The following is a 26,168-nucleotide window of genomic DNA, read 5'->3' on the forward strand; positions in this document are numbered from 1 at the left end:
TCCAATAAAAAGTTTTGTTGACAACCATGGATCATTGAAACCTTTCAAATATCTGAAGGTCTGTATCATATCACCCCTGCTCCTCCTCTCCAGGGTATACATATTCAGGTATGTTGAGAGACCCGCCAGGTAGAATTCTGCTACTTGAGCTTCCCCAGGCAGTTCCCTTTGCAGGATCCTACGACCAACAGAGCTGGAATATGGGTTAAAAGCACATCTGAGTCTGGAATAGCTCTGGTTCTCCCCTCCAGTATCACTTATAGACAGCAGTTCTGAGATATAAGCAGACTTTAGGGATGTCCATCCAGTTTGTATGGATGGAACAGAGGCTACAGCTTTGTTTACTTACTGCTGGTCTGGAATATGCTCTACTTCTTAGGAAAAATATGAAATTTATTTTGGAGATATTGGGCTTAATTCTGCCAGGTTCCAGAGTTATCTTGGCGTGCTTTTGGGAGCTGATGATGCATGTACTCGAATCGATGAGACTGCGAGTCCCGTAAGATACAAGGAATGCAGATAATCCAGTAACTTTTCAGGTGAGCATTCCAAGGGATGTAGTCCCTCAGAGGAGCACCATGCCATATACCGCTTCCATTTGAAGCTATAGTTCCGACGGGTAGAGGGTTTTCTCGAGACTAGGAGAACAGCCTGCGCGGACAGTGATATTCCTTGTTCCGTCAAGAGGATCCGCCCAGTCTCCACGCTGTCAAGTGTAGGGAGCTGTGCATGGGATGTATCAGGGTTCCCTCTTCTTGTCTCAAGAGATCTTCGCGGTCCGGTAGCAATATTGGGTCCGCTACTAACAGGTGTAGTAGATGAGTGTACCTCGGTTGGCGTGGCCACGCTGGTGCTAGCAAGATTAATTGAGCTGCGTCTCTTATGCATTTCTGTAATGTCCTTGTTATGAGGAGTATCAGAGGGAATGCATACATGAGAGGTTCTGTCCATGGTAGGAGGAACGCATCCTGTGTTGTCCGGCCTTGGCTGGGCCAAACTGAACAAAAACGAGGGAGTCTCGCATTGAGTTCCGTTGCGAAGAGGTCCATGGTCGGCTGTCCCCACTCTTCGAACAAAGTATCCACTACTTGTTGGTTGAGTGTCCATTCATGAGGGTAAAATATCCTGCTGAGGCGGTCGGCCTGAGTGTTGATGGCTCCCGGTAGGTACGTCGCTTGTAGGTGTATGGAGTGACGAGCCACATGATTTAGAATTTGCAGGGTTTCCCTGCACAAGGACCAGGAACCTGACCCTCCTTGCTTGTTGATGTAGAACATCGCCATTTGATTGTCTGTATAGACCATGACCCTTCGGCCTTTTAAGTACGGAAGGAACATGTGGAGTGCGTTCTTTATCGCTCTGAGTTCCAATAGGTTGATCTGCAAGCATTGTTCCTGGATGGACCATAGTCCCTGGGTTTGCAGGTGGTCCAGAAGTGCCCCCCAGCCTTTGTGGGAGGCATCTGTAGTCAGCACTGCATTGTGTGTGTGTGTGTGGGGGGGGGGGGGGGGGGGTGTAGAACAGCGCCCCTGTTTTTAGATTCTTGTTCTTGAGCCACCACTTATTATCCTATAGCATTGCCTGAGTTAAATTCACTCTCGTCATTAACGGCTGTGAGTGCTGTTTCCATTGTCGTTTGAGTCCCCACTGTAGACGATGCATGTGTAGTCTTGTATTGTGACCCAGGACGGTGAGGATTTGTCGTGCCGAAGGCTTCTTGAGTACTCGGGTGGCTCGAAAGAGACTGTGCATCTCTAGTCTCGTTTCTTTTGGTAGGAAAACTCTGGCATGGATGGTATCGAGACGAGCTCCAATGAATTGAAGGGTTTGTGTCGGAGTGAGAATAGATTTCTGGTAATTGACTACGATTCCTAAACTGTTCAAACATTGAAAGGTCTGGTGGATGCAGTCGTTGAGAATCTGTGGTTCAGACGCTACTATGAGCCAGTCGTCCAGATAGGGAAAGATTTTGATGCTCCGTTGATGGAGATATGCCACCACCACTGCCATGCATTTGGTGAAGGCTCTGGGGGCTGCCGAAAGGCCAACGGGTAGTACCTGGTATTGATAATGCTGTTTCTGAAATTGGAAGGATAGGTACTGCCACGAAGAGTGGTGTATAGGAATGTGGGTGTAGGCACCTTTCAAATCTATTGAGCACATCCAGTCCTTGGGTTGGAGAAGCGGTAAAATAGTTTTTAGAGGCACCATTTTGAATTTCTCTTTGACTAAATGTTTGTTCAACTCCCTGAGATCTAAGATCGGTCTCTGTCCTCCGGTTTTCTTGGGAATTAGGAAATACGGTGAGTAAAATCCCTTGAAGTTAGCAAGTAGCACATTTAAGACTAATCGGAGAAAATTCTTTTTCACTCAACGCACAATAAAGCTCTGGAATTTGTTACCAGAGGATGTGGTTAGTGCAGTTAGTGTAGCTGGGTTCAAAAAAGGTTTGGATAAGTTCTTGGAGGAGAAGTCCATTAACGGCTATTAATCAAGTTTACTTAGGGAATAGCTACTGCTATTAATTGCATCAGTAGCATGGGATCTTCTTAGTGTTTGGATAATTGCCAGGTTCTTGTGGCCTGGTTTGGCCTCTGTTGGAAACAGGATGCTGGGCTTGATGGACCCTTGGTCTGTCCCAGCATGGCAATTTCTTATGTTCTTATGCTTGTATGCCAATGCGTGTATGTATGGGTGCATGTGCGCTCATTTTAAAATCAACCATGTTGGACATGTAGAGGGAAATCAAGTCAAAATGTGATGGAATCCAACGGACCGCTCCCTGTTGGAGGAGGGATGCGATTTCCTGTTGCAATTGATTCTGCTGCCCTAGAGTTCGGTGGGGCAGTAGGTGTGGCAGAGTGGGTTTGGTGTTGAAACGGAGTTGATATCCCTGTCTTACTATTTCTAGAATACATAGGTCTGTGGTGCTGGCTTCCCAGTATGGTAGGCATAAGGAAAACCTGCCTGGTGGGTACAGTGGCAGTGATGATGGCAGCTGCACTAAAAAGAGGGGATTGATTTAGCTGCCGCTTGAGGCTGCTGTGTCGTCGGTCGCTGTGATCTTGGTCTACCTCTTCTAGGTTGAAGAGGTTGAGGTGTCGCCCACTGCGGTGGATTATAAGGAACGGGGCGAAATTGTTGATAGTGTCGGAAAGGCCGACGGGTATATGGTTGCCTGCGGGTGGGTGTGTGGTACCTACATGGCGTGCCAAAGGAGGGGTTTTGGGTCAGGTCTTGAACCGCAACTGTCTGGTCTTTCAAGTTGGCGACCGTCTCTTGGAATTTCTCGCCGAAGAGATTGTCCCCTTTGCTTGGTATATTCGCCAGCTGCTCGTGTAGCTCTTCCTGAATGGCACTGGATCTGGAGCCAGGCCATTCTGCATGCGGCAATTGCCAAGGCTGACGTGCGAGCCGACGATTCAAACCCTTCGTACACTCTGCGAAGGAGGGTGTCTGATGCCCTCTTCCAGGTCCTGAATCGGTTGAGTTATTGAAGGCGATGAGGAGTCTGGATTGGGCGGCGCGGTTTTTAGGGTTTGTAGACTTTCATATAAGTACTGGACCACATAGAACTGATGTTGACTAATCTGGGAAGAAAGCATGGAGGACTGATATGCTCTTTTCCCAAAGTCATCTAGGAGTCGTTGCTCCTTCCCTGGAGGCGCCGATCCGTGTAATTTAGACCGTTTGGCTCCCTGCATTGCCGATTCCACAACTAGTGAAGAGTGTGGGAGTTGCAGCGTGGAGTAGAATGAGATTTTTGCATTCTAAATTTAAGATCCATTTTCCTGGACACCGGTGTGGTAGTATAGGGAGACTCCCACATCTTTTCTAGGATGGAATCCAACACCTTGTGGGCCGGAAGGGAGGTGGGTTCCGCTGGGATATCAAATATTTTAAGGAGACCAAGTGTTTCCACCCAAGGATCCGGTAGCTTTTGAACCTCTAGGTTAAGAATAGTCTCCATCTTATCCAAGAATTTTGGATGAGAGATCTTCTGGGGGCGAGTAGGGTTCCGGTGTGTCCTCCGGCGTGTCAGAGGGATATCCAGTAGATGATGAGGGAGATGAAGGTGAATCCGAATCTACCACTGTCAGGGACCTGTCCTTCCTCGGGGGTAGAGTCGCCGGCTGAGATGGACCTGGTGGGGAGAGATCCCTTGGGTCCTGCGGGGAGGGTTCTCCCAGTCGTTCTGATAACGAGTGTGATTGAGGTGAAGGTGGTGTGCATTCAACATATTCTAGATTGCTGCTAGCAGAATAAATACCTCTACAGATGTGAGAATTCTGTTACATATTGTGGGTGATTGACCATTTATTTTGTCTATATGAGACTGGTTATTTTTGTCCATGTGAAATACATGTAATTTGTGTGGTATTGTATTTATTATTTTTATGTTTTCATTATGTATGTTAATGCTGTAAATCGCCAAGGCCTCTCTGTGGTAGGCGATCAATAAATTTTAATAAATGAAAAAAAAAAGAAAATGTGTGCTGCCCTTAGGAGACAGAGGGAGTTGAAACGTAGTTTGTAATGTGTCAAATAATCCTGCTAGAGCGGATGAGAGCTGTGAAAACGCCTCGTGTCCGCGGCGGCATCCTCTGTTTCCGTGGCGTCTCGCTAGGAAGTGGGGCAGTGTATTCCACATATCACACTGATCTCCTTCTCTTCCGAACTGGTTTTTGTGGATCTGTTCCCTCAGTCTCCTGGTTAGAACCAGGTGAAGGAGGGGGAGGTGTCTGACGTGGGGAGGAGGAGGAAAACGATGTAATCCTTACATACTCCTCTTCCGAATGTGTTGTCGACCTAGCATACCCTGTACTCCTTGGGGATATGGATCGTTTGGAGACCCGAGGGCTAGGGAGATATATGTCCCTGTGGTGCGAGGCGTCGGCAGATCTCCCCTCGAGGGATGGGGATGACTGTGGATGGCTTTCCGTCGCCCTCGCTTTACTCTTCTCTTTCTGTCTCCTATGTTCCGATTGGTCGTCACTGGTATGAGGAATTGACCCCTGCGTCGACGGTGTCTCGGCATGCGTCGGATATTTGGACCTGAACGTCGGTCCGGACGCAGCATGCGTCGGTTTTGACCTTCCCTGTGCCGGTTGTCCTGCCATGGATGATCTTGGTTGTCCATGCTTCGAGCTGTGTATTGAATGTGACTTAGACGGTTCTTGCGTTGTTCCCGATGCACCTGCGTCGGTTTTTTGGCTTCATGGGTTCTCTTCGACGCACCTTGCGCCACTATCGACGCTAAGTGCATCGAGATTGACGCTCCTTGCGTCGTTGTCGGCGCTCTTCCAGTCGATGCGTCGGTCCTCGACGCATGCGCCGTGGACTGCGCCGATCCTGGCGCCACCGAGGGGTTAGGACTCGGCGCCTTCAGCTTGTGCCTCGTTGGTGTCGATGCTGACGATGCACCTGCAGAGCCTCTCGACATCGGCCGGTGCGAATCACCTCCGCCATGCATCTTGGCCTCTTTTTGCCGACGCTGCCACTTTGAGCCGTGCCGTTCCCGGCTTCGACTCCGGGCGCGATACCCTCCAACGGATTCCCCAGTCCTGGAGGTGGAGGGGCCTACGGACGCCGCTTGTCTTAGCGTCTGGGTCCTTGGCTGCTCCGGGCCCGGCGACGAGTGAGCCTCTGATGGTGGGGCATACGTGCCCGATTGCTCCACCCGGAGGGCTTGGATTTTCTGGGCCCTCTGATGGCGGGCCTGCGGCGATATCCTGCTGCAGTGCTTACAGGAGGCCTCCTGATAATCAGGTCCGAGGCACCGATAGCAGCGATCGACATGATCTTGCCGCAAGTGCAGGGTTTGAACCCTGAGGGTCTCGGTTCTGGCTTTTTTGACATTTTTTCTTCTGTTTTTAAAACTTGGCTGAGGAGAAGCAAAGCCCCGCGTGCGCTCCTGCGTGCAGAAAAGCAGACCGAGGAGAAACTGTTTTTCTGCGCGGGAAGGCTCGCGCAGCCGCACAGAGCAAAGCTCTGTATTCTACTAAGAAGCTCCGCCTCCTGGGCCCTGATGGACAGTTCCCATGACAGCATGGCTAATTCAGCCCTGCTATCAACGGGAACATTTCTTTCCCAGTTTAATTGATAAAAAGGGTATATTTGTATGCCATGTCACTTTTTAAACTAATGCCTGGCACACAGCAGGTAATGGTTCCTTTCCTTTCGACTTAGCTTTGGAACCTGCAGCACATTCTTAATTAGTAAAGCACTTTAGAGTACAGTTAATGTGAAAGGAGCTTTGAAAACCTTACAGCAGAATTCTTCGTCCTGCCTTTCCTCACATCACCACTGCTGCTCTATCATGGGCTCTGTGACAAGGTGAAGTCATAGAATGTCCAGGCGGAAAATGACATCATTTAGTACTGATGCAGTGTCTGTATCCAAGGCACTTTGCAGAATTGGTTCACAACTGCTAGATTTGTTTTAGATATATGAAGCCACTGGGCGGAAAAAGAGTTTACTCTTCATATTGTGCCAGCTCTGCCTTCTAGTTGTCGAGCAGATGGCTGGAGATACATAACTGCTCCTTCTGAGCAGAAAGCATGAGACACTTTGGCTGCCCTGTGTGAGTTTTGTTTCCAGTAGACACACGTGTTTGCATTTTTGCCATTCTGGGGAACCCAAATGATCCAGACCTGTTGTTAATCTTAAGAGTAAAGTCTTGGGGGGAAAAATATGTCTCTGTCAACTTGCCATCCGCTGATACAGGGTGTGAAGAGAGATTATCCAGAACATTCTGTTAGAAATTGTATTTCCTGCCCTATTCAGATCTGGGCAATAACTCACAACAGATGGCTGAAACCAACAGGACTATACAACGCTAATAGAAAGCACCGTTTGCATTCCTGAAAGAATTAGTCATTTTGTGCTGTCTTGTCACAGATAGTGGCTGCACCATAGTCTCTCTGACCTTGGAGTGCCAGAGAGAGCATGCAAATTCTAGAAGTTTTCCAAACAAAACGAACCCTTCAGACCAGCCCTCAGATTGGGCCTCAGCATTGTTCCAGCTTCCTGTCTGTTGGGGCTGGCAAGGTTTGAGCATTTCTTGAAGGTAATTCATTTGCATGGGGGGGGGGGGGGGGGGGGGATTGACAACTAGAGAGGTGAGCCCTTTTGGCTTTAGGCTTGCTTTGAAAGTTTTGGGTGTGACGAAGTCTCCTTTTCCAGCCCTCAGTCAGTTACAGAACTCATATGGTTGAGACAAAATAGGAGGAAAAGACCAACACAATTATTTTGTGGTGTGTGCATTAAAATTAGCAGTGTTTAATGAATATATCTGAAAAGGCATGAAAATATCGATCGTTCCAGAAGAGATTTATTTAATAATTTCTAAGCTCTGAACTGCCTTTGTCATTTTTATTTTGCGAACATTTCACTCTTCCTGGTCAGTCACATGGCTGCCTGATTCTTGTTACCATACAGTTTGCAATTTAAGTGTAAGCAAAGTGAGGCGATGTGGTCTGCTGAAAACCATAGAGTGAGTTGTGGTTGTGGGGCTGGAGCTTGAGTCGGCAAATTTCCTGGTGGTTTGCTGTAATCACTAGGTTACATTACCAGTATGCAAGTCACAGTCTCTAAAGGAGTTTGCTTCAGCAGCAAGCAGGCAGCTTAGAAATACAAATAATATAGAAACTGTAGCAAGTTCTGGGGTCAAGTGTCCCTTTACATTTTCATATGTCACAGCTAATTAACAAATGAGATAAATGTGTCCCCAAAATAGTGATGGATCTTTGGCCCAATGATTAGTATAAAATTTGTTACTGATGACACATGCTTTGCTTAACTATGAACATCAGTGCCTGCTGCCAAATTCCCCAGTAACCTATTGTCGCTGTGAATCAGCATACAACGTTTGTACATAATGAGATCCATATTCTGCGCCACTTAGCCGGATGTCAAAACTTATCCAGCCAAGTGGCAGCGGCTGATTATGTGTCCAGGATCAGTGACTGCCACTTAGCCAGATATCTGCTTATCCGGCCAAATAGCCAGCTAAGTAGTGGGTGCGGTGAGGGCGTAATTGGGAGGAGCTGAGTTAACTGGATAACTTCTCCGGTTAAGTCTGGTCATCCTGTAAACCCATCCAGCTAGGATAGCCGGGTGTACTCTGCGGCCTGCCGCTGAATATACAGGCTAAGTTGAAAATGGGCCTCTATGTCTCCAGAGTCCATAGGGCTTCACAAGAGGTGCGGATTTTTAGAGGTCCCAGACTAAGAATGTTTCTGACAGTTCCGAGAACTTGCTGATTGCTTTTTATATTTTTCCCTTCAGGTAATGACATAATGGTGAAGAAGCTATGTGAGTTGCAGCCGGCAGAGAGGTGCTGCGTGGTGGGAACCTTATTTAAGTCGATGGAACTCCAGCCCTCCATCCTCCGGGAGATCAGCGAAGAGGTAATTGCTGCCTGTTTGCGACTTTCCAAAAATTGTACCCAGTGTATGTGTCACTTAAGGAGTGGAGACCATTTGGGCCTGAGAGGCAGGAACAGGGTTCTGATCCTGGTCCTACTACTGATCTCTTTTTAACCTTGGCAAATCTGCTTCTGTTCTAAACATTCCCATTCCACTAACTCACTGTTAAAAAGTGCCCCTCTTTCTTAATCTCAGTTTGCACATTTATATTTGACTATAGTAATGTTGTGTTTGCTAATGTAATAAAGCATCTTGAGATCTTGTTTATGTATATAATGCATTGTAAAACTCAGATTAATATTAATATTACTGCAAGGGATGGCCTGGTAATTCATGTCCCACTGTATTCACGCCAACCCTCTTATATTTCTTAACATCCCGGGGTACAAAACTTCTATGCAAAAACAGTCTAACAACAAAAAGTAAAAATTATGGATTCAGGATAAAACGTAGATATGTAACAGATTGCACATCTAAAAAATGTAATATATCTTTTGGTATGCCCCTGCCCGAAGGTGTATCTGGGTCGGACAAGTCGGGCTATCAGAACACGCTTGCTGGAACAGCGATCCTGGTTACATACTCAGAATGTGTCCGCTCTTACTGTACAGCATTGCATGGAGAAGCAGCACGTCTTTTGATGAATTACGGTGGACCGTAATTGATCAAGTTCAAAGGACGATTAGGGGAGGGGATTATGCAGCACGATTTAACTATTGTGAACAGTTTTGGATTTATAAATTAAACACAGTGATGCCTAATGGTCTTAATGAAGAATTGGATTGGTCATCATTAATGAGTGGGTAAGAATTCCTTTCCATTGGTTGCTTTTGAATTCAAAGGTGCAGTATAAGAGACTAATTAAGACTGGTTTGTTCCCGTCTATACTAAAGAAGTCAGTAAGTTGATGGAAACCGGGAAGAAAGTAGGATATCACCATTTCCCCTGACGAAGGAATTGGAAGATTTCGAAACATGGCAGCGTCGGGAGGTTCCTCATGTGGGATGAAAGATTTTTCAAGCTACGCATGGGAAGATTTTTTACATGTTTAAGATTGAGTAGATTGTGTGGTGTTTTGGGGATAAAGTAAAAGCAAGTTGAAATGAACTGATTTTTGCACAAGAAGAATACACCATTTTATATATATATATATATATATATATATATATAAAGTAAAAAAGTATTCAAGTTGTTACTAGTGGGGTTTCTGGCTTTTCATAAGGGAGGGAGGTGGTATGTTAATGATTATGCAAAGTAACCAGACCAGGAGTAGAACCATGAATTTGGTGTATTACTATGTGGTCAAAATATGATACTACCACGTTCCCTCTCTATAATTTTTACTTTTGGTTGTTTTTTGCATAGAAGTTTTGTATCCTGGGATGTTAAGAAATATAAGGGGGTTGGTGTGAATACAGTTGGGTATGCTAGAGATTAACCCCATAGTGGAGAATTATAGTCATACCAGTAATTCATGTGGCAAGTGCTATATACTGCCATGCAGAAGGTCCCTGGTTCGATCCCCGAGTTGTATCGTCCACTTCCCAGATCAGCTGGTGTGGGGATGCTGCAGAGGCATAGTCATTACTTGAGGGTGACACCTAGGGTCGGATTCAAGGTCTATGATTGGAAGGTTCTGGAAGGTCCAGGACCATCCCAGGATTTGTCACTGCAGTGACCAGACAAGATATATTATTGTGGTAGGGGGATAAAACTAGTTGCAAAATAGCCATGGGTAGTTGCAAATGAAGGCCCATGATGCCAGATCCCAGCCTTGATTCCAACTGAGCTGTAAGTACAAAGGAGCAGGAGGAAACTTCTGGGTTTAAAAAAAAAAAAAAGAAAGAAATATTGCTGCAGAATCCAGCAGAGCTGCCCAACAGCAGCGGTTGGGAGTTAGATATGGCCAGGCAAATTGTAGGTTAGATATGTGTATGATTATAACACATGCTCGTTAAGGACGAAGCATCAGGGTGGTGTGCACTGGGCTCCCAGCAACTTCCGAATCTGTGAGTAGCTTTATTTCTTTGAGCCCAAAAAGATCCCACTAGAAAACAGTCAGCCAGTGGCAGTATGTGACCAGTTCAATGTCCTAAAACATCATGTTGCAAGAACTCCAGTGAGGTTGTACTTGGCAGCTAACAGCTCCTAAACATTATTTTGCAAAATTCAGAGAACAAGCTCTATTGCTAGAAAGCTATGGGGTTGCCAGTCATAGAAGGGAAGGAGCAGGATTTTGTAAGGGGAATTTCATAGAACTGTGAGAGGATTCTCATAGAGATCAGTGAGTCTTCAACAGAATTTGCTCTGACTATTGGAGAACACAGATCAACAGACTACTGCTACATTCTTTGTTGGCTCCAGCTCCTCTCAGTCTGCATACAAGTAATTTAGCAACAGCTAGGGTTCATAACTTCATATGTGCACATGATATTTATTGTGTTGCATGAAGACTTGGCAGAACTTTGCTATCCAAGAACTTGCTATCCAAGTTCTCCTCCTCTGCCAATCCTACCAACCACTTCGAACCTAACATCAATCAAACAAAAACCAGCAATTACACCAATGCCCTCTCCTCCCTAGACTGCACTTCAACATTAGAAATAGAAACCTTTATCAAGAAAGCCAAACCTTCCACCCACCCATCTGATACCATACCCACTAAACATCTTCTTACAATACCCAACATCATTGCCAAACCTTTAACAAAAATCATCAACCTATCCATTAGCTCTGGACAGGTGCCGCTCTCCCTGAAGCAGGCAATAGTCAAACCTATTCTAAAGAAGCCCAAACTTGACCCTTCTGATCCAGCTAATTATCGCCCCATATCCAATCTTCCATTCATCTCTAAACTACTTGAAAAAACTGTCAACAAGCAACTCACAGAATACCTAGAAGAAAATCATATCCTGGCCTCCGCACAATACGGTTTTCGAAAATCTCATAGCACTGAAACTCTTTTACTTTCCCTGACAGACCACATTATCAAAGGATTTGAGAAAGGGCAATCATACATTCTTGCCTTCCTTGACATCTCCTCCGCATTCGACACCGTTAGCCATCCCATTCTCCTACAGCGGCTAACTGAAATCGGTATCACAGGTGTTGCCCACAATTGGTTCAACTCCTACCTTAGTAATAGAGATTACAAAATCCAGCTAGGAAATCACGTATCCAAGGCCATCCCCCTCAACCGAGGTGTCCCTCAGGGATCCTCCCTATCCTCAACCCTATTCAATATTTACATCTGCCCCTCTGTCACTTCCTCTCCAGTCTAAACCTCCCTCATTACATATATGCTGATGATGTTCAGCTGCTTATACCCATCACTGACTCCCTAGCAAAAACCATGGACTTCTGGAATGAAACCCTCCAGTCCATTAACAATCTCCTTTCCTCCATCCACCTTGCTCTTAATACCAATAAAACTGAAATTATGCTCATCTCACCCCAAAGCCAACCGATCCTCCCCCCTTTTCCTCAGTTCCAATTTACTCAACAAGTCCGTGATCTGGGTATCATTCTTGATGGTCACGTCACACTAAAGAAATTCATAAATAACATTCTAAAAGACGGCTTCTTTAAACTCCACACACTAAAAAAACTCAAACCCTTATTACATCCCCCCGATTTCCGTACAGTTCTCCAAACCACAATCTTCGCCAAAACCGACTACTGCAATTCCCTACTCCTCGGCCTACCTAATAATGCCATCCATCCCATTCAAATCTTACAAAACACCACAGCCCGGATTTTGACCAATTTACGTAGACATGACCATATTACACCTGTTCTAAAAGACCTACATTGGCTTCCAATTGCCTCCCGCATACAATATAAGGCTCTCTCTCTCATCCACAAAGCCCTATACAATCCCGAAATGAACTGGTTCAATGAATCCTTCCGTTTACACCAGTCTAATAAGCCCACCAGACTAGCACATCTAGCAACCATGCCTATCCCCTCTCCTAAACTCTATAAACTCACTTCCACAAGAGCCCGTGCACTATCGATAGCCGGGCCGACCCTCTGGAACAAAATGCCTGTTGAACTACGGCAAGAAGAATGCCTCAAATCTTTCAAGCGGAAGCTCAAGACCTGGCTCTTTGCAAAAGCATACACTTAATTTTTCACTATTCCTCACCACTGTTCCCACTCTCCACACTCCTCCCCTGTTTCCCTTTCTTCCGCCCCACTCTCCCCTCCCTTTTCTCCCCCACCTTCTTTTCTTTCTCTCTGCCCCCCTCTTTCCTTGCTCTCCTCCCTTCTCTTCCCCATCTTATCTCCTAGCCTGATTAAAATTAACCTCATAGTTTTCTTTCTTTTGTACATATGTATATAATTGCAATTCTTGTATATAATTTTATTGCAAAACTTCCCATATTATTGTTCCCCCCTCTCGTTAATGCCTTGTTATCATGTGTTTTACTGTTCAATGTAAAGCGCCATGCCGTGCGTTTGTTTTTGCGTTACAATGTGAACCGATATGATATCCTGGATGAATGTCGGTATATAAAAATTTTAAATAAATAAATAAATAAATAAATAAATAAATAAACTTGTGGACTTATTGTAGCACATTATGGCTCATGCCATAATGTGCTACAATCCCATCTTCTAAAGCTGAATGGCATATTCCGTCTTTGTAATTCCAGGGCTAAATAGGAACTGAATATCTGTATGTTTGGACAAAGACTGAAGGGTGACTCTGCACCAATATACCTGGGAGTGGCAATGGACAGAACTTTGACCTTTTGGTCAGAGGAAGACAGTGGCAAAGATTGTCTTGAAACAACCTACTAGCTAAGCTAGCTGGGACAACTTGGGGAGCTGAGGCAAAACATTAAGCAGAGTACTGTGCACTTGGGTGGTAAAGAACATTCCAAATATAACTTGTGGAAACCCAGCTGAACCCAGCAATGCACATCAAATCTGAAATGCTCCGCTCAAGCCCTCTTCCCAGATCTTGTTACATCACTCTTTCCACACTTCTCCTCGAGGCTCGTGACCTGAAATACTTTTCATCACTTTATGGTGCAGCCTGCCCAGGGCTAACCTTAGGACAGTGCAGGGGAGGGAGAAAGGTCTGCTTTTGTGCTTCCTGGCCTACTGGGGCCCTAGCGCACTCCTGTTAGCCTCTGTAGCAGTAGAAAGGGCAAAGTGGGACATGATGCTAGGCAGGATGTAAACACAAGTTCCAGGGGCGGGGACTGGGGCAATCCTGAGCCTGTTCGACCAGGCTGTGTCTGGAGACAACCTTTGGAATAAAGATTAGACCTCCGTGGAAGTAAAGAACAAATTCCTTGTGACTATTCCCACTCGTTGCCGCAGTGTGTTAGATTTACCATGTCAAGAGTGGGCCACGCTGAATACAATCGAAACAGGTCAAGGACCTTGTGCTGGGGCTTTTGGGCAAACCCTCTTTCCCTGTATGTACCCGGATCAGTCCAGACACCTGGGTTTTGCCTCCCCTCTAGCAGATGGAGATAGAGAAGTTTTTTCAAAACAACCCTGCCATATTTACCAAGGTGCCAGCCATAGTCCCTCAGTCTTTCTCTGTCTCCAGCTGTTGGCGGAGGTGCAAAACCCACAGTCTCTTCTGATTGCCTGATTACAAGCAGTTGGTAGTGTCAGGGTTGTAGTCATGGTTCAAGTTGTCAATTTAGGGGATTCTGTTCCTTTAATTTTTTTTCTTAATCACTTTAAAAAAAAAAAAAAAAGGAAAGACACAAAAAGCTAGCCCTCACCGTCAGTGGTTCTGTGTGTCTCCCAGGGAATTGCTAGGTCTTGAGGGACCATCCCTCCTGGTCGAGACTGCTGCTATTAAGGGTTGAGGACCCTGCACTAGTTGGTCAGCAGCGTCGGGGTGATACTGGGAAGCCCGGCTCACTCACCTCCACAGGAGCAGGACCTGTTGCAGAACCAGGGACAGCGATCGGGCAAGTGTCTCTATTTATTTAAAAAAAAAAAAAAAAAAAAAAAAGTGTTTTTCTCTCAGCGTGCTGACTCTCCGATACTGTGCCTGGGTTTCCCGCTGGGCTGTGCCACCGTTTTCGTGGGTTTTCGCTGGTGTTTTGGGTGTTTACTTGTTGGTTGGTTCCGGAGATGCCTCTGGGCTCCTCATGCCGCGCGTGTGACTCGTCGCGTGCAGGCCTCTGTTCAGAATGTTTGCAGGGCGGCAAGGGATCCTCCATTTTGAATCGGGTCACAGTCGGGCTCAGCGGTCGGCAGTGCGAGTGGTGGCAGGTTGCACGGTGTCAGAGGATCCGTTCCCGCTGAGTGCGGGAACGGAAACCATTTTGGGCTCCTTTTGGGCAGCCATGCAGGCAGCGATGGGGGAGGGGATTTTACCCCCTCGCTCTCCCCGCAGCAAATTCCGGCCAGGGGGCGCACTGGTGGGTGCTGCTTCTCCGGTACACGAGGATAGCCCTGAGTGGCCTGCTGATTCCTCGTCAGACTCCTCTTTCTCCTCAGAATTTGTTTTACTCATGCACAAGGCATTTAAGGCAAAAAGACAGGGAAAAAAGCAGGCGGCTGAAAAACTTTTGTTACAGCCACAGGCCCGGAGAGTTTGGAAGCGTGATAGGACCCTGGGGGTCTCCGGCTCATTTAAGGGTAAGAGACCCTTACGGTCTGTGCCAGCGGACACGGACTCCACATCTCAAGACGATCAGGATCTGCAGCCGGCGGAGTCCGGGCTGGGAGCTATGGATCCGGTTTTGCTGGGCCTTAGGGGTCCTGCGGTTTCCTTCCCATTTCATTTCTCGACGGCAGATCTCCTGTTCAGAGAATGGGACACCCCGGATTTGGGACTGAAGGCAAGTAAGACTATGGACAAGCTATACCCTCTTCTGAAGGATGCTTTGGAACTGCTACGCGTTCCTAAGGTGGATGCAGCAGTGTCGGCCGTGACAAAGAGGTTCACTATTCCAGTCACGGGGGCGACGGCCCTCAAGGACTTACAGGACAGAAAGTTGGAGCTACAGCTCAAGAAAATGTTTGAAGAGTCCGCACTGGGGGTCCGTGCGGCGATGTGCAGTAATTTTGCACTGCACGCGGGTGTTCGGTGGGCCCAACAACTCCAGGCCAATGCCGGCCTCTCAGAGGGGGCATTACAGGCGAACCGACTGGAAGCGGTCATCGCGTACAGCGCTGATGCTTTCTACGACCTACTGTGCACGTCGGCTAGATCCATGGTCTCCGTGGTTTCCGCACGCAGGCTCCTCTGGCTGCAAAATTGGGCTGCGGATGTCTCTTCTAAGGCCCACCTCGGCTCGCATCCTTTTAAAGGCAAATTGTTATTGGGAAAAGACTTGGAGGACATGATACAATCTCTGGGAGAGAATAAGGTTCATAAGCTGCCAGAGGACAGACCTAGATCAAGAGGATCTTTTGCGGCTCGATCTCGGTTTCGAGGTAGTAGGAGGCCTCGGCCGACGCTGTCCTCTGGGTCGTCCTTTCGCCCTGGGTCAGGCAGACAACAGTCGTGGTCTCAGTCCTTCGAGGCAGAAGATTCACCAGGCCCGGTAACCCCCAGGCAGCTGCGGGGGCTAAGGCCTCGCATTAAGATGCTGCCGGTCCATTCCTTGGTGCCAGTCATGGGGGCCAGACTATCGAGCTTCTTCGAGGAGTGGGCCAAGCTGACATCGGACCAGTGGGTCCTCACCGTGATAAGTCAAGGTTACGCTTTAGATTTTGTAAGGCGACCTCGCAACAAGTTCCTGATCTCTCCTTGCGCCTACCGAGAAAAGCGGGAGGCGGTGCAGGGCACATTGCAGTGCCTCCTGGATTTTGGAGTCATAAGACCGGTGCCATCCGCGGAACGGCGGAAGGGTCGCTATTCCATTTACTTCGTGGTCCCAAAGAAAGAAGGCACTTTCTGACAGATCTTAGATCTCAAAAGAGTCAACAAATGCACCCGTATACTGCGGTTCCAAATGGAAACGCTTCGGTCAGTCATCGTCTTGGTACGACAAGGAAAGTTTCTGGCCTCTCTGGAAGCATATCTCCATATCGGCATCCGATCGTCACACCAGAAGTTCTTCAGGTTCTGCGTTCTGGGAAGTCACTATCAGTTCCAGGCGCTGCCTTTCGGGTTCGCTACCGCTTCCTGAATGTTCACCAAGGTAATGGTGGTGGTTGCAGCGCAGCTCCAGAGGGAAGGCTTGTTAGTGCATCCCTACTTGGACGATTGGCTGATTCAGGCGAAGTCCGAGGCTCTGTGTCAGGAGGCGGTCCGCAGGGTGCTACAGCTCTTGCGGTCGCTCGGCTGGGTGGTCAACCTTGCCAAGAGTCGACTGTCCCCTTCGCAATCTTTGGAATTCCTGGGAGCATTGTTTGACACGAAGCAGGGACGAGTGTTCCTTACTACAGAACGCATAGTCAAGCTGCAGGGGCAGGTGAGGGACCTGTTGTCCATGCGGATGCCCAGGGTGAGAGATTACTTGAAGGTACTAAGATCCATGACATCCACTCTGGAGTTGGTACCCTGGGCCTTTGCCCATATGTGTCCCTTACAATCAGTATTGCTGTCCTGCTGGAATCCTGTTTTGGAACAGTTTCACCTACCGCTCCCGCTTACGGACTCTGAGAGAGTCAGTCTAGACTGGTGGCTTGTCTCAGCACATCTGGAGTGCAGAGTTTCCCTCATAATACCCGAGTGGACAGTCGTCACCACGGATGCCAGTCTCTCTGGCTGGGGAGCGGTTTGTCTGGAAAAGTCGGTGCAAGGGCAATGGTCCAGGGAGGAAGCCCAGTGGTCGATCAACTGATTGGAGACCAGAGCAGTGGCCCTAGCTTTGCAAGCTTTCCTCCCGCTCCTTCGGGGAGAGTCGGTATGAATCTTGTCAGACAATGCAACCACAGTAGCCTATATCAATCGCCAAGGGGGAACCAAGAGCCGTCCAGTGGCACTGGAGGCACAGCAGTTAATGAACTGGGCAGAACGACATCTGGTAAACATAGCGGCATCTCACATTGCCGGCGTGGACAACGTGCAGGCCGACTTCCTCAGTCATCACCATCTCAATCCAGGGGAATGGGAGTTGTCCAAGGAGGTGTTTTAGCTCATCTGCGACCAGTGGGGCACGCCTTGTATGGATCTGATGGCCACGTTCAAGAATGCCAAAGCCCCGTGATTCTACAGTCATCGCAGGGAGACAGGCGCCGAGGGCGTAGACGCCCTGGTTCTTTCCTGGCCAACACACATTTTGCTGTATGTGTTTTCTTCCTGGCCTCTGATAGGCAAAGTGATCTGGTGCATAGAGCTCCATCCGGCGGAGGTTATTCTAGTGGCTCCGGAGTGGCCGAGGTGCCCATGGTTTGCGGATCTAATCAATCTCTCTGTCGCGGAGCCTCTATGGTTTCGGGAGTCCGCAGCCCTTCTCCATCAAGGTCTCGACTGTATGGAAGAGGCGGATCGCTTCTGTCGAGCGGCATGGCTTTTGAGAGGCAGCGGTTAAAGGATAAAGGTTATTCTGATGCAGTGGTGACTATGTTGTTGCAGTCGCGAAAACCGTCTACTTCACTAACTTATGTCATAGTCTGGAAAGTTTTTGAGACCTGATGTAGGGATCGTGCGAGGGATCCAATGCGTGCATCGATATCAGACATTTTATGTTTCCTTCAAGATGGGCTTTCTAAGGGGGTCTCCTGTAGTTCCTTCAGGGTACAGGTTGCGGTGCTCGGTTGTCTTCGTGGGAAGATCCAGGGAGTAGCTTTGGCATTGCATCCAGATATGGCTCGTTTCCTTCGAGGGGCAAAGCACTTGCATCCTCTGCTTCACCACCTGTGTCCTTCCTGGAACCTCAATTTGGTCCTTTCGTCTTTGTGTGCTCCGCCTTTTGAACCTATAAAGCGGACGACGCTGAAGGATCTAACGCTGAAAGTGGTGTTCTTGGTAGCTATTTCTTCGGCTCGTCGGGTGTCGGAATTGCAGGTCTTGTCGGTCAGGGAACCTTTCTTACGCATTTCTGATTCAGGAAAGGAGGGAACCGTCCGCAAGGACGGTTCCCTCCTTTCTCCCGAAGGTGGCGTCATTGTTTCATTTGAATCAGTTGATCGAGCTCCCATCTTTCTCAGTGGTGGATCAAATGGATCCTGTTGCAAAGGTTTTGAGAAAACTAGATGTACGCAGGGCTCTGCTACAGTATCTAGAGGTTACGAATCCTTTCTGTGTGTCAGACCATCTCTTTTTGTTGTGGAGCGGTCCAAAAAGAGGTAGTATGGCCTTAAAAACTACGATAGCTCGTTGGCTGAAGGACACTATCGGTTCTGTGTACTTACTGAATGGTAAGACAGTACTGGTGGGACTTCGTGCCCATTCTACACGGTCACAGGCAGCGTTCCCACCCTAGGTAAGTTAGCTCTGGTACATCCCAGGTGTCTGGACTGATCCGGGTACGTACAGGGAAAAGAAAATTAGTTCTTACATGATAATTTTCGTTCCTGTAGTACCACGGATCAGTCCAGAGCCCCGCCCGCTGCTGTGTACACTAAAGTAACGGAGAGTCCGCTCGTGTATTGCTTCTGGATATTTTGTACTACATTATCGTTTGTTCTATTGGTTCAGCGTGGATTTGACTGAGCCTTGTGATAGATGGGAGAATAGTTAGTTGTGTCGTTTGGTTTTGTTCCATTCTGCTTTGACATTATGTAAGACTTGAGGAACTGTGGCTGCACCTTGGTATATATGGCAGGGTTGTTCTGAAAAAAACTTCTCTGTCTCCATCTGCTGGAGGGGAGGCAAAACCCAGGCGTCTGGACTGATCCGTGGTACTACAGGAACGAAAATTATCATGTAAGAACTAATTTTCCTTTATGGTTGTGATGAGAATCAGACAATGTCTGTTGTTCAGGACTATTCTACTAAATTTAGGGGCGGGCTAAAAAAACCGAACTTGGCAGGTTGCTTGACCTTGTGGTTTTGCATTTGCTAAGTAAAATAAGGTTTTATAGTCTGTTTCTAGTAAATTATCCTCAAGGACAAGGTAGTGTGCTCAGAATAACTATGGCTTAAAGGCAAACATCAATGAGCATGAGGAGGCTGATATCTTGGGCAATAACCTCACTCATTTTTGTGACTGTATGGATTATGACAAACTTGGTAATGAGACAGGGAAATGGATCTGGGTGTTGGATTAAGTGTGTTGCTCTTATAAGAATCAGACAGCAAGACCTGAAATGGCCTAGCAGTGGAGATGGAGGCCAGAAGTGCTTGGAACAGATATGATGACGAGTGTTGGGGAAAAGGGTAAGAGATTAGTTAAGACACGGGTTTTGGGGGGGGGGGGGGGGAGGAGCTGGTGTTGATTTAAGTATGAAAATTATATACTTATCTGCCCTTTTTTTGCCTTCATTCACTGGGTTAGTATATGAGTTGGGCGTATGCCTTCAAGCACTATAAAAAGTAGCTGTGTGAAATATCTGCTTGGATTGGGGTAGAAGCTAATTTTTGTATGCAAACTACAGGAAGCCAATCATCTGTATACAAAGCAGAAGGCGAGCCAGAAATAAGAGGTGTGGAATGGGACAAACTGCTGGTTCCTTGGCACGCTGTACACTGTGGCAAGGAGACCCATGTTTCAGCTGCCCACCTGTTGAGCTAATGAAGCTTGGTCATGTCATGGAGTAGATGGACTTGGGATGCAAGGAGGGAAAGGAGACACTGACTACAGCACTGAAGGTTGCCATCTGAAAGATGATTCCTTTACTCTGGTCATTGGGGTGACCTGTAACCCTTGGGCAGCCATCTTGTGAAGAGAGTGAGAGGGAAGAAAATGGGGGAAAGGCCAATAAAACCCAAACAAACAAAAACAAAGCATGTTGACGTATGTGGTTTAGAGAAATAATTGGACCATCACCCTCTGTGCCTTCAATTTCTCTACAGCATAATCTACTGCCACAGCCTCCACGGGCAAAGTACATTCATCAATCAGACGAGCTAATCCTGGAGGATGAGTTACAACGAATCAAGTTAGAAGGAGCCATTGATGTACAAATGTTTGTCACAGGTTTTGAAAGTCATTTATATTTCTTTTCTTATTTTAAATTTCTCTTTATTCCCTCTGCCTCTCTTAGTATCACCACAGCAGAATTATTAATTACTGGAAAAGGGAAATCAGCATCTGAGGCCAAACCTGACAATATTGTGTTAGATTGCCTTAGGGTTTGTGTGGATAATATTTTGAGCCGAAACTCCACCCCCCCACCCCCCGAGGTTTAAATATCAGACCCCTATAACCTGATGAATTTTATCTGGCCAAGGTGTTAATTGGATAACATTTTATCCGGATAAATTGGAGATGTTCCGGGGCAGAGTTAACTTAACCAAATAACTAACCCGCTGGCCAACTCCAGTTTTCAGAGTTAACCAAATAAGTTATTCCACTGAATCTGGACATGCCTCAGAGCAGAGTTAGTTACCGGGAAATGTATACCCAGATAATTTAATCTTAACTGACTATATTCAAATAATGTAGCCGATTAAATGGCAGAAAAAATAAAATCATAGCAGGCCTACTAGCCCGAGCCTCTAGCCCCTCCTTCACCTCATTAAATAAGTAAAACTAATGTTGAGCATTGCAATCATTTTACATCTAACCATTTATGTTCAAACATAGCCAGTTCGTTTGAAAGTTATCTGGGTCATGTTACTTTAGGCGAGTATATTCAGCATGTTTATCCCGCTGAATATTCCTGACAACTTATCCAGCTAGCTTTAGCTGTCTGGTGACAACTTTTCTGAATATGGACCTGATAGGGTGTTCACTCTTCTATGGAGAGTAGGAAAGTTAGTTCATGTACTCTTGCTGAACAGGAAATGGTTAATGGAGGTAGTGGCTTAATCAGAATATTGTTCTGGGAGCCAACTTTGTTCCATGCATTTCAGTGGGTCCTGGATACAGGTTGTTGTAAGAGGAGTTCTTTCTGTCTGTTGTGGATTTGTTATAAGCTGTGCATTTGTTGTTGCTTACTCAGGAACCATTCTCGCAGTGTATGGTACAGAAGGAGAAGCTGGGACATTTATGGTGGAAGACCACTGCACAGCAGATCTTCCCCAACAGCTTCCAGTCATGGGGCCTGATACTGACAGGTGAGAGCATGGTAGGATTTCTCGTAGAAAATGTAATCTCTGCTCCTCTGGCTTTATAAATAATGCTTCCTTAAATTATAATGTACTCAGCAGGACTCCCTAGTACTACACCTGTATGTGAGAATCCTTTCTGTTCAGACCCTAGATTAGTCCAGACAAGTGGGCCCTTCATCCCCACCAGCAGATGGAGGCAGAGAATAAAAACTTTTCAGGCACCGCTACATAACCGAGTGCCACCTGCAGTCCCTCAGTATTTTTCTGTCTCCAGCAGATGGTAGAGGTGCAATCCTGCAATCTGACAAAAATAAATAGAGAGAGGCGATAAGAAAGGAGAAGAGAACAAAAGGAAGACAGGAGTCTAGCAGACATGCTTCCTGAGGAGTCAAGTACCTTCATGGGACATCCCTCAGGTTGAGCTGGGCAAGTGGTGAGTTGGTGATCTCTGAGCTGCTTTAGCCCGCAACACCCAGGGACTGAAAACCAGGGGTCCTGGTTCCCTCTATCCGCCTGATGCCTTCTCCCCCTTGATGACAGCCAGGATCAGGGAAGTACCCTTTTTTTTGTTATGCCTTTGTTTGGTGCTTTGTCTTTAAAGAAAAAAAAACAACCCACTGACAGTAGAAGAGCCAAGTGAGAGCTGTCGGATGGACGGCCAGCACTGGGGAGAGGAGGGACATGGGTAGTTTCTTGGCACTCTATGGTAGCCTTATGCAAAGAGCCTCTCTGTGTTGGTCGCTGAAGGCGCAAGAGAAGGATCCTACTCCTGCAGCCAATTCCAGAGAGGTGGCCTGGTTGGAAGCTGGAGTAGCCAATGTGGTGGATGCACTGTATGATTTATTCGCCAGGAGCATGGACTCGGCGGTAGCAGTGCAGAGGCTCCTGTGGTTGCATAATTGGTCCGTGGATAGACAGTCCAAGTCGCAGCTGTGTAATCTTCCCTTTAAAGGAAAACTGTTGTTCAGGGAAGATCTGGAGCAGCAGAGGAAGCATGGGGGGAGTCAAAGGGGAATAGGTTGCCAGAGGATAAGACGAGCAGCAAGAAAAATTTCCCACAACACTCCTACTTCAGGAATATGAGGAGATTTCGTTCCAACAACACTTCATCATTTTTAGTAGAAAAGCAGGGCTCAAGGTGGCTGGAAAATACCTCGCGTTAACTCCTGTCAGGGGGCTGGAGGCGGTAAATCCTCACAGTGAGATCAGGCTGGTCCACTTCTCTGTGGATGCTGTCAGAGGGAGGTTAGCTCTCTTTTATGAGGAGTGGACCAAGGTAACATCAGACCATTGGGTCTTGGAGGTTATAAGAGACTACTTGGAGAAGCCTTTGTAGTATCCTGATGCATATCCCGCAGCAAACGAGAGGCTGTTCGGGATACGTTGCAGCGACTTCACAGACTAGGCGCCCTTGTGTCTGTACCGCCGAAAGAACTCAGCCAAGGGAGGTACTTGGTTTACTTCGTGGTGCCCAAAAAGGAGTGCACTTTTCAACCTATTCTGGATCTCCAGTATGTCAGTGCGACACTGTGGGTTCGCGTTTTTGTATGGAAGAGCTGCTCGCCCTGGAAGGGCGAGTTGGAGTGTAGTTGAAAGTTGTTTTCGATCTTGGCTTGGGTACAAGTCACTGCCAAGGGACTGCAGGTGGCACTCTCGGTTATGCAGCAGTGCCTGAAAAGTTTTTTATTCTCTGCCTCCATGTGCTGGTGGGTATGTAGGGCCCACTTGTCTGGACTGATCTGGGGTGTTCCAGACAAGTAAGAACCAATTTTCCTATACTCTGCAGCACACTTCAGTGCTATAGCCATATGTGAGGATTACACTTCCTGCTGCACTTCCCAGTACTAAAGCTGTGTGTGAGGATTCTTTATTCCCTGCGGCACTCCCCCGTGCTCCAGCCATATGTGAGTGGTTTACATGCCCTACAGCGCTCCTTAGTACTGAAGTCATACATGAGGATCCCATACTTTGCAGAATGTCTCACAGAAGCATGCTGGTGAGAAGTAGACTTACTATCCATATTGCAGAGTAATTGGATTCCCACCAGCATTCCAATTTATTGTCTTACTAATTTGGATTTGTATTTGATCCTGAGTTTCTCTATAGAGGTACAGCGTTTCTCCTGTGGATCCTTGAACCTTACGTGAGCATGGTCTTGTTTATTTGGCGTTTGTTTTGTGTTATTAGCTTTGACATGCATTGTGTATATATTTCTTGCCATAGGTTTGTGCTTCTGGTTTCTGGCCTGGGGCTTGGAAGCAGGAGCGGTGAGAGCCTTTTGGGCTTGCAGCTACTTGTGGACGTGGTGACTGGACAGGTGGGAGATGAAGGGGAGCAGACAAGTGCTGCACAGATATCGCGAGTCATCTTGGCTGGGAACCTGCTGAGCCAAAACACTCAGAGCAAAGACTCACTGAGCAAGGTAAAGACTGGGAGTTGCTGGGGAGGTAGTGGATAACTTTACTCTGAGTAGAAGGGGAACAGTCAGTGAGGCACAATCCAGGAAACATGTATTCCTGACACACTACCATTCTGAGAAGCTGTTAACAGAAGACTGATCTTCAACAAGAGAAAGGGTACTGAAAGATGTTATGATCCATGACTTTATTTAGTAGAATCGGTTCCTGTGCACAGCAGAATTAGGTTGCACCTGATAGATAAAAGCCTTTTTACGTCATCTGAAAAGAGGGAAACCAAAGTTGAATATTTAAATAAATATCTTTCAGCATTCATCTTAAAGGTTTTCTAAACATAATTTGATGTTATGTAAAAGGGGATCTTGGTATCCTGTCCCTTTTTGATGACTTGGGAAAGATGTTCCTTTTACTGTTAGACATCCAACCAGTGATCACCTTCCTGAATGTGAATTTCTGAAATGGTTTGTCTGGTGTTACCGAGTGGATGTCGCAGGCTCATATTCTGAAGCCTGCTGTAGAAGACTGCAGCTTAGCATCATGATATCACAGTGAGATTCATCTCTCCAGTGAGGCTGATCCTTTATGGCTAGGATAAGAGGTTATAGAGAACATATTTTTTGTGTAGACCTGTCACAGATGAAAAACATGGAGCTGAGCAGCAGTGTAGTATTAACAGCAGAGAGGATGCTCTACTGAGGAAGTATAACGTGTCTCAGTTTAGTAGAAGAAAGTTGTCAGTCTATTCAGTTTAGCCCAGCCGCATTTACGCAATTATTAACTTTTTCTGGAGATCTGGATAAAGCAGAGTTGCTTACCTGTAACAGGTGTTCTCCTAGGACAGCAGGATGTTAGCCATCACACATGAGTGACATCATCAGATAGAGCAGGGGTCGGGAACCCATGGCTCGCGAGCCAGATATGGCTCTTTTGAGGGCTGCATCTGGCTTGCAGACAAGTGTCGCCACACTTTCCCGCTGACCCAGCTGCTCCCCGGTCCTCCTCCGCCCGGGCTTAAAATACTGTCAGCCCGGGCAGAACGCGGCAGGACAGTTGGAGTCAGCAGCACCGGCGTGCTCTCTTCTTCCCGCCCCCGCCCCCCCCCCCCCCCCCCCCCGCGGCCCGGAAGAGGAAGTGGAGAGTATCGGGTGCGTGTGCGGCAAGAAGAGGCCACGCTAGTGCATTCGGCATCGGCCCGAAGAAAAGAAGACTGCAGCGCGGCTCGGAGGAAAATGAAGAGGTTCAACCGCGGCCGATGGGACTCCGCCTCCGCGAGGGCTGAAAATGAAGAGGTTAGCGTTGGGAGGAGGCTGCTGCTGCCGCGAGTTCTTTGCTCGCTCATTCACTCTCTCTCTCCCCCACCCCCACCCCGGGAACTCGCGGCAGCAGCAGCCTCCTCCCAACGCTAACCTCTTCATTTTCAGCCCTCGCGGAGGCGGAGTCCCATCGGCCGCGGTTGAAGCTCTTCATTTTCCTCCGAGCCGCGCTGCAGTCTTCTTTTCTTCGGGCCGATGCTGAGCGCACTAGCGTGGCCTCTTCTTGCCGCGCAGGCACCCGATACTCTCCACTTCCTCTTCCGGGCCGCGCGGGGGGGGGGGCCTGTGTGTGTGTGTGTGAGAGATTGCATATATGTGAATGATTGAGAGCCTGTACATGTGAAAGAGAGTATGTCTGTGATTGAGAGCCTGCCTGTGAGAGAGAGAGAGCATGAATGTAAGTTTACCATTGGGAACCTGTATGTGTAAGTTTGTGATTGAAAACCTGTTTGTGTGAAAGAGTATGTTTGTATGATTGAGATCCTTTGTGTGTGAGAGAAATCATGTGTATGTATGATTAGGAGCCTGTGTGTATAAGTAAGAGAGAGATCATGTGTGTCTGTGTGTGATTGAGAGCTGGTTTAGGTGATGGAGCATGTGAGTATGTGATTGAGAGCCTGTGTTTAAATGAGAGAGAGAAACCATGTGTGTCTGTGTGTGATTGAGAGCTGGTTTAGGTGATGGAGCATGTGAGTATGTGATTGAGAGCCTGTGTGTAAATGAGAGAAAGAGAGGACATGTTTGTAAGCATGTGAATGAGAGTCTGTGTGTGAGAGAAAAAGACAGCATGTATTTATGTGATTGAAAGCCTGTGTGTGTGTGTAAGCGTGAAAAGATAGACAGCATGTGTGTAAATGTGTAATTAAGAGCCTATATAAGTGAGAGAGAAAAAACATGTGTATATGTGAGTACTGAGAGC

The 26,168-nt window shown here is 47.2% G+C and overlaps 1 protein-coding gene across 2 annotated transcripts in view; it reads left to right on the forward strand.

Moving 5' to 3' along the window:
• The window catches only part of POLD2 (DNA polymerase delta 2, accessory subunit), a 69,609-nt gene that overhangs the window by 8,042 nt on the left and 35,399 nt on the right, over positions 1-26,168 (forward strand). The window contains exons 1-5 of one of the 2 annotated variants that reach the window (XM_029604203.1): positions 6,926-7,069; positions 8,290-8,411; positions 20,320-20,443; positions 21,411-21,525; positions 23,743-23,941. In XM_029604203.1, the coding sequence (XP_029460063.1) occupies positions 8,301-8,411; positions 20,320-20,443; positions 21,411-21,525; positions 23,743-23,941 (549 nt within the window). In that variant the 5' untranslated portion in view covers positions 6,926-7,069; positions 8,290-8,300. Of the gene's footprint in view, positions 1-6,925; positions 7,070-8,289; positions 8,412-20,319; positions 20,444-21,410; positions 21,526-23,742; positions 23,942-26,168 lie in introns of those variants that run through there. The other variant, XM_029604202.1, reaches the window with a different exon arrangement.

The sequence above is a fragment of the Rhinatrema bivittatum genome, chromosome 5 (genome assembly GCF_901001135.1).
Source record: "Rhinatrema bivittatum chromosome 5, aRhiBiv1.1, whole genome shotgun sequence".
In the NCBI taxonomy this organism is placed as follows: domain Eukaryota; kingdom Metazoa; phylum Chordata; class Amphibia; order Gymnophiona; family Rhinatrematidae; genus Rhinatrema; species Rhinatrema bivittatum.